Source organism: Phoxinus phoxinus (genome assembly GCF_949152265.1).
Source record: "Phoxinus phoxinus genome assembly, chromosome: 5".
Classification (NCBI taxonomy): Eukaryota; Metazoa; Chordata; class Actinopteri; order Cypriniformes; family Leuciscidae; genus Phoxinus; species Phoxinus phoxinus.
In genome coordinates this window covers 43,150,594-43,159,249 of record NC_136880.1, presented here as the reverse complement: position 1 = coordinate 43,159,249, position 8,656 = coordinate 43,150,594, and the positions used below count along the sequence as shown (strand labels likewise).

Below are 8,656 nucleotides of genomic sequence, written 5' to 3'. Positions count from 1 at the left end.
CTTTAGCTTTTGGCCATTAGAAGCTGCATGTCTCCACAAACCGGAGGAAAAACACAATAATCCAACAGCTTTTACTCTCCGCTTATTACTGATTGTTTCGTCTTTGGTAACGGAAAATATCTTTGGATGCAGGAAATAAACGCATGAAAAAAACGCCACAAAAACTGATGATTATGATTTATGGATGATAAAAATCCTGACATCTGGCAACCTGCGCAGGACAGTGACTCCCTCATGCTGCCTTCAAGATGGCTGACTTGGAAATTACAATTAGCGTGTTTGAGATTTAATGCAAAGGTTATAAAAAAATTTTTATTATTATTCTGTGCTACAGAAAAAAATTTTTTTATTTCTACATGAAAAAATTAGTTCAGGCAAGAATTAAAAAAGCAAAGTAAATCATATATTAGTCCTCAGTTCAAGCTTAAATCTCAACGATATAAAATTAAGTAAACCCTACTCAACTTTTCTGATACTGGTGTTCCCATAATGCACTGGGCCATGAATAATTAATAAGGTTGATTGTTTTTCAGCTTTATTAAAACCGTTTTATCATTGCTTTTGTTGTTAGGTTTAGTAACTTGCCATTTTGTGACATTTGGACAAATTTTCTTCTCAAAATGACACATTCATATTTAAAAACGAATGTTATTGTGTACACATTGTGTATTGTGTACCAAGTATTGAGGTTCGGGTGCCGTATTACTTCTATTAAGTATAGATACAATATACAATATTATTTACTTGGATGTTTCTAAGTAAATCATACACTGTAAAAAAAAAAAGTTGGTTTAACTTAAAAAAGCAAGTTGGTTTAATATTTTGAGTTCATTGTAATTAAAAATTTGAGTTAATACAATGAAGAAGAATGGTTTAATAAACAGAAACTCAAAATAGTATGTTATCTTCACACATTAGTTATCAAAGTTGATTTGACAAAAGACAAAGTTGTGATAACAAATGATGAAAATATTTTGTGGTTTAATTTGATGTTATATTGTTTGAGTAAAAAGTTAAGCAGATATTACTTAATTCTATATGTGAAATTAAATATAATTAAGTAACATTTACTTGAATTGGGTGTTAAATGGTTAAGTTCAATAGTAAGTAGTCTTTACTTGATAATAACGGGTTAGTTGTACAGAGCAGTTGCAGTAAAACTTTACTTAAAATGTGAGGATTTTATCAAGCAAGTTATTATTTTCAGTGAACGCAGCATTTCTCACTTCTGTTTAGTTGAACTTAACGTAGCAAAATAACCCTGTCTTGAAGGCAGCATGACATGACGAGTCTCCGCCAGGTGCGTTTGTGTGTGTCTCCAGGAGGTGGCGCTGTTGCTCTGTGCAGGTGGAGCGCTCTGTACAACCCCTACGGTAAAATGATTCTTTAGGGGGAGATACAGAGGCCTGATTGATTCTTTGCATCCCTTTATCATTGTGCTGAGGCAAGAACAAGGCGCCACGCTGGCAGTGAAAACACTCCTGAAACTACGCTCGCGTCAAGGGTCAAATAACTGTGTGTGTGTGTGTGTGTGTGTGCTAAAATACGCATTGCCTTCTGTTCCTTCTTTCCACTGCTCTATGAGAGAGAGGAATGTCCGTATAGCTTGGCTAATCCAGAGACTTTGAGATGAGAGATGTCTTAGCTCAAATATCAAGCACAGGTGAGGCGAACGACGTCCAGCACTCTCGGGGAAAAGGTACAAAAGCGGTCACTCGGACGGGATCCTTTCAAACGGGTCTAATGTGTGCCATTTAGGGACTAATACGTGACCCTGGACCACACACCCAGTCTGGAGCCGCACGGGTATATCTGCGGCAATCGCCAACAATACATAATATGGGTCAAAATTATCCATTTTTCTTTCATGCCAAAAATCATGAGGATATTAAGATCATGTTGCATGAAGATATTTAGTAAATATCCTACCGTAAATATATAAAACATGTATTTTTGTGAGTGAATGCAGCACAATCGTGAACATAAATGCACAACTTTAAAGGAGAATTTCTCAATGTTTCGTTTTTATGCTCCTCGGATTCCAGATTTTCAATATTCATATCTCGGCCAAATATTGTCCTATCCTATCAAACCACACATCAATGGAAAGCGTATTTATTCAGCTTTCATTCGACGTATAAATCTCAATTTCCAAAAAAAATATGGTCCAGGGTCACTTTTAGCACCGTAATGTACCGTTGAGGTAGGCTACTCGTATGCATGCACTCTTTGAAAGGATCCCGCCCCAGTGACGGCTTTTGTACCTTTTTTTTCTTCTTCCCCCTGAGAGTATATCCGTGATGAGAAAGAACTAAACCGAATGGAAAGCGTGCAATGCGTCGTGTTTCTGACGGAGCTCATCCGCACCCGCCGTTCCCGGACGAGGCTTGTGAGGTTTGATGGGCACCGTAGATCATCATCATCTGCTGGTCCGGGGCGTCCGGCACTGGTCCGTCAGCCTGGCACCGGCTCAGGCTTTGGAGAAAGTGGTTGCCGACGTGCCGGGCTGCCCGGGACTGGCCGCGTGCTCGTCCTGCCAGCGGTCCACGCACCGGCGCCGGGCGTTCATGAAGAAGTTGCTGACGGTGGACAGCTCCAGGCCCAGCTGCTGAGAGATGGTGATCTGCATCTCTTTGCTGGGTCTCTTGTTCTCCTTGAAGATGGCGATGAGCGTCCGGCGCTGGAGGTCGGTGAACACCAGACGCTGCTTCTTCGGGACCATGTTTCGGTCTTTGTGCTGCTCCTGCTCCTTTCTCTTGCACGCTGCCATGAGGAGACGGAGAGAAAGAGACAAGTGAAAATACAAGAAGAACGCCAGGAAATGCACATTTGCTGATAGAGACGCATGCAACCACAGAGGGGAGTCATTCAGTGAAGGAAGCTTGTGTTTTGCCAGCTCAGATATACAAACATATTTCATAACACAAATATTGAAGTCCCCCGGTGGTGAAAATCAAGTTTTTAATGTTGTTTACAAAAATGAGAATATGGTGCAAAAGTTCAGTAATTCAACTTAAAAGGTGAAACTAATATATTATATAGACTCATTACATGCAAAGTGAGATATTTCAAGCCTTTATTTGTAATAATTTAGATGATTATGGCTCACAGCTTATGAAAACTTATTTAATAAAATATACTTATTTCATATAATATTTTTAAGTCCCCTGTAGTCAATCATTTCATCCCCTAAAAATTATCTTTGATCAGCAAAATTACATATTTAAACGTTTTTAATTCTTCATGCCTTAAAATATCTTGAATGTAACTCGACACCCCTGCCTCATTTAGTATACGCGGTTCTATGAATATGCAAATGAGACCCGCCTCCACTCACTCACTCAGAGATCCACTGGTTGACGATCACACGTTGATCTGATTGGTTACAAGGTAGTGTGTGACGTCAGAAACACCAGCGATTTCAAACCGTGTTTTTGAGACTGTCTTTGGTTCACTGCAGTTTTAAGCAGAAAATACTCAGCAATGCTGTCGACTTATGAACTTACACATGCGTTGTCTTATTAAAAAACACCACATAGACACATAAACTTGGATTTTCACCACAGGGGGATTTAAAGGAATATATATGCGTGTATAATTTCTGTTTTAAAATATTTAATAGCATAATAGTGTGATCACACCGGTTTTCCTGTTCACACTATATCAATTTATGTAAAATAATTGTAATTTATCGGAGAAAGACCGCTTCCACATCATTAATTACCTCAAAACAATAGAACTGCCACTTCTGCGAGTCTTTTTTTATGTATATTATAGTCCGGATTCCCATAACTTTCTGTAACGTTTTCTAAAGGTTATGTAAACGTTCTTAAAATAATGTTTAGCAAATGTTCTTATGACATTATAAATATTTGATATGTGTTCTTCTAATGTTTAGAAGGAAACAATGTGCTCAGAATGTCCTTCTGATACAATAAATAAAAATACAATATTTCAGAGAGTGACGCATAAATTACGCCATTAAAAGTATTTTATGCATGTATATTCATTGTGTGTGTGTGAGATGGGTAGGTTTAGGGATTGTGTGTGTGTGTGTGTGTGTGATGAACAGTTTTAGGGGTTGTGTGTGTGTGTGTGTGATGAACAGTTTTAGGGGTTGTGTGTGTGTGTGTGTGTCATGTAGGTTTAGGTATCCGGTTTGTGTGTGTTTTCAAAATATGTGTGAGAGAGAGTGTGTGTCTGTGTGTGTTTGTTTTCATAATATGTGTGTGTGTGAGAGAGAGAGTGTGGGTAGGTTTAGGGATCGGGTTAATGTGTGTGTGTGTGTGTGTGTGTGATGGGCAGGTTTAGGGATCGTGTGTGTGTGTGTGATGGGCAGGTTTAGGGATCGTGTGTGTGTGTGTGTGTGATGGGCAGGTTTAGGGGTTGGGTGTGTGGGTGGCGGGTAGGTTTAGGGATCGGGTGTGTGTGTGTGTGTGATGGGCAGGTTTAGGGATCGGGTGTGTGTGATGGGCAGGTTTAGGGGTTGTGTGTGTGTGTGTGTGTGTGTGTGAGTGGCGGGTAGGTTTAGGGATCGGGTGTGTGTGTGTGTGTGATGGGCAGGTTTAGGGATCGGGTGTGTGTGATGGGCAGGTTTAGGGGTTGTGTGTGTGTGTGTGTGTGTGTGTGTGTGTGTGTGATGGGTAGGTTTAGGGATCGGGTTTGTGTGTGTGTGTGATGAGTAGGTTTAGGGATCGGGTTAGTGTGTGTGTGTGTGTGTGATGGGTAGGTTTAGGGATCGGGTTAGTGTGTGTGTGTGATTGGTAGGTTTAGGGATCGGGTTAGTGTGTGTGTGTGATGGGTAGGTTTAGGGATCGGGTTAGTGTGTGTGTGTGTGTGTGTGTCCTGTGGGACTCATGTTTGAGAACCCTCAGGCAAAATCCACTCAGTTTGGAGTCAAGCGGGGGATTTACATTCATGTGCGAGTGGACACAGCCGACTCTGTAAGACACAGACGAGTTTCCGCAGATCTGTGTGTGCAACACGATCCTGTCCTCGCTGTTATCATTCATTAAAACACACACAAGCGTCTGCTAATGCACAGAACATCTCTGTCGGTTTCGTGCTGTATAATTCTGCGATTCCTTCTCTTGCTCACGTCTGTGTTTCTCTCTCTCTCTCTCTCTCACACACACACACACACACACACACACACACACACACACACACACACACACACACAGGGTTCCCCCGGTGAGATTGTGCTGATGCCAGGCTGAACACTGTATGTCTAATTACAGAGAGCCATGAGCCGATCGATCTCCCCTACACAGTCAAATCTGTTTACTGCTGCTGTCTAAAGCTGCCGCTCTCTCATCCATCATATTCATATGCCACGGCACACACACACACACACACACACACACACACAGCACCAATAAAACACACACAAACATGCAGAATCACTCAAAAACTGTACAGCAGTTCATATGTGCATCTGCACACTAGTTAAAAGCCAAGTCTATCTATACATCTATCTATATATATTTATGTATATATCTATACATCTATCTAGCTATACTTCTATATATCTATACATACATATATCTAGCTATAAATCTATCTATACATATATCTATCTATAATTCTATCTATATATACATCTATCTACCTATCTTATACATCTATCTATCTATCTATACATATATCTATCTTACACATCTATATATATATATATCCATCCATCTTTTTATCTATACATATATCTATCTATCTATATATCTATCTATACATCTATATATCTATCTATACATCTATATATCTATCTATCCATCTATACATATATTTATCCATCCATCTAGCTATATTTCTATCTATACATCTATCTATCTAGCTACACTCTAAAAAATGCTGGGTTGTTTCAGCCCAATTTTGGGTAAAATATTGACAAACCCAGCCGCTGGGTTAAATTTTTACATTACATTTTTAACCCAATGTTTGGGTTTGTCCATATTTTACCCAAAATTGGGCTGAAACAACCCAGCATTTTTTAGAGTGTATACATCTATCTATCTAGCTATACTTCTATCTATCTATACATCTATCTATCTATACATAGGCTATATCTATACTTCTATCTAGCTATACTTCTATCTATACATATATCTATCTATAGCCTACATATATCTATCTATACATTTATATATCTATCTCATTTGTATATAATGATATAATACATGAATGAGAACCCTTTAAAAACATTCTGTAAACACTCAGTATGTTTGGTCTCTGGTCAGGGTTTGTTCAAACTGCAGCGTCTGTATTTTACACCATAACTGTGTTTACCGGACAAACCCGAATCATGAGTGGCGAGCCGAGACTGACTCTCACACGACAGAAGTGCAGCATTTAATGAGGAGGATCCCTCCTCTCTGACCCATATCTACAGCTCTTTTGTCCGATCGTCTCGCGTTTCTGTATCGAGCATCATTTCTGCTCTCCCGGTGTCACGCGCTCTCGCGTGGGCGCGCACTGGGCTCGAGGGATCGATACGGATCGATCGCCCGGGAAGGGGCCCTGATTACTGGACCACGTGCGCGAGAGAAAACACAGGAAAATCGATCATTGCAGCTTTTAGGGCAACAGCAGCGCGCAGACAGAGAGAAGAAAGACCCGCTGTATTAAACGCACTTTAGGAGAGATGTACAAAAATCATCCAGCAGATATAATGCATGTTCAAAGCCTCGAGTGCATTCGCCATGCTGTGTTTTATATATTTATTTACATGATAACAGCCTAACATTTGATTATCTTGCTTGCACTCAAATCTCAGCACGTCTCATTTCTATAATTTTGCACCTGCTTTGCTTTTAATCTGCTCGACACATCTGGTATCCATGTGATAGCCTACATTTAGGCCTACTTAACTGCAGGTATGTCATTTAGCAGATATACTAAATAAATATGCATATATCCTATGCATGCATGAGAATAAAAAACACACGCAGTCCCATTAAACAAGAGTAAATAAAGTAGCAAGTGTGTAAGTGCAAAAGACGGCCATTTAAAGTGCGTCCACACGTGAGGAAAGACTCGAGCCAGTAATGTTAGCTGTCATTGGCGTGTCTATAGGCGCCATTTTAATGGTAATAGTGGGATTTCAAACGGAAAATGTGAAGCGCGTTCTCGTCAAATCTGGCTTTAGAAGACTTTGGATATTGCGTTTATGATTGCGTTTATGATTGCGTTGTGTTATTCAGTATGAGAAACAGAAATTGCCGATTAGGAATGACATTAATGTCCTTTAAACGCAATGCATAGCCTATAGAGCACTGGGAAAACTCGCTCATTTCACGCACAGTTTATTCAGATGATCTCAAGGGTGAATCGCCAATGCAATGCATGAGTGTTGGAAAATCATAATTACCAAGAACAACACGTTCAGACCACACAATTCTGATACATATGCATGGAAATATGAGGCGTATCTGTTACTTAAGGCTGAAGTAAGCTGAAACTGATCGACATAATTGTTTATTTGATATACATTTATTGGAGAACGATAGATTTAAACTCTCTGACCAACAAACATCCGCGTTATAACAGCATCGCTTTAACACATTTCGGAACCGCATAAATAATAAAGCAAATGAAACTCCTCACGCAATTCACCGCATTCACTCGCTTTATTTATTTTTCTTACAAATGAATAGGCTAGTCCTGGAATCGAGTGACCTTTGCTTTAAACCCTTTTTCATAAAGCATGTGTTTAATATATAGGCCGCAGTGCGCTCGTGCTCATAAGATATAGTGCAGTGTGTTATTATAGCCTACAGTGTTGTTGTTTTAACATGTTCTCGTGTTTATTTATTTATTTATTTTTATTGCCACTTAGCCTACAATAAATCCGTTTTTTTTCTACTCGATTCCAGCAGAATAATGAACCATCTTGAAATAATTTCATAGACTCAAAGATAGAAAAAAAAACACATGCACGTTGATAGTTGTGCACGAGCAGACTTTATAAACTCGCACTGATCAAATAAAATAAGAGAAATTGTTCTTTCATGTGAAAAGCCGCATAATCACAGAAAACACATTCAATAGTGATGTTTGCAGATGACATTTTAATGGGCAGCGCGTGTTAGTTCTGTAATCCGATGGTAAGCGCTGGTATTGATATCTTATCACTCACACACGCATGCATTATAAACTGCTGCAGTTTAGCTGCTTTTATTTATATTTACTCTGCGCTGGATTCATAGGGCAGTATTGCAAATCACAAATCAATATTCATCAAGAAGATATTCGAGTCACAATCAAATATATTCTGTTTCTCAATTTAACCCTTTAACTCTTACTACAAAATCACTATGAAATGATTTATCTTGTGTGCTGCTTTTTTGACTTTTAGACATTCAGTGAAATATAATTATTGACCTCACCCAGTCGTTAGGATGGATTTTACTCTTTAAAAATAAAGGTTCTTTATTTGCATCGATGGCACCTTTATACAGATTGTTTCGAAGTATAGCTTATGACAATTGTAGTTCTTTAGTGGCAAAAAGTTCTTTAGATTATTCAAATTGAAGGGAAACCCCGCTTTTGGAACCTTTATTTTTTTTAAGTAATGTGTAATATTAACTTCAAAAGGTTTGAGGCTGGGGATTGGATCATAATGGATCAGAAAATTAGCAAATCATTGCTAAGTCTGATT

The 8,656-nt window shown here is 39.0% G+C and overlaps 1 protein-coding gene across 1 annotated transcript in view; it reads right to left on the bottom strand.

Moving 5' to 3' along the window:
• Positions 1-2,470: 2,470 nt before the first annotated feature.
• Positions 2,471-8,656, bottom strand: part of onecut3b (one cut homeobox 3b) — a gene marked incomplete at both ends in the record, with an annotated part of 29,186 nt that continues 23,000 nt past the window's right edge. Inside the window, one exon of the mRNA XM_079612275.1 lies at positions 2,471-2,763. Coding sequence (XP_079468401.1) covers positions 2,471-2,763 — 293 coding nt within the window. The remainder of the gene's footprint in view (positions 2,764-8,656) is intronic.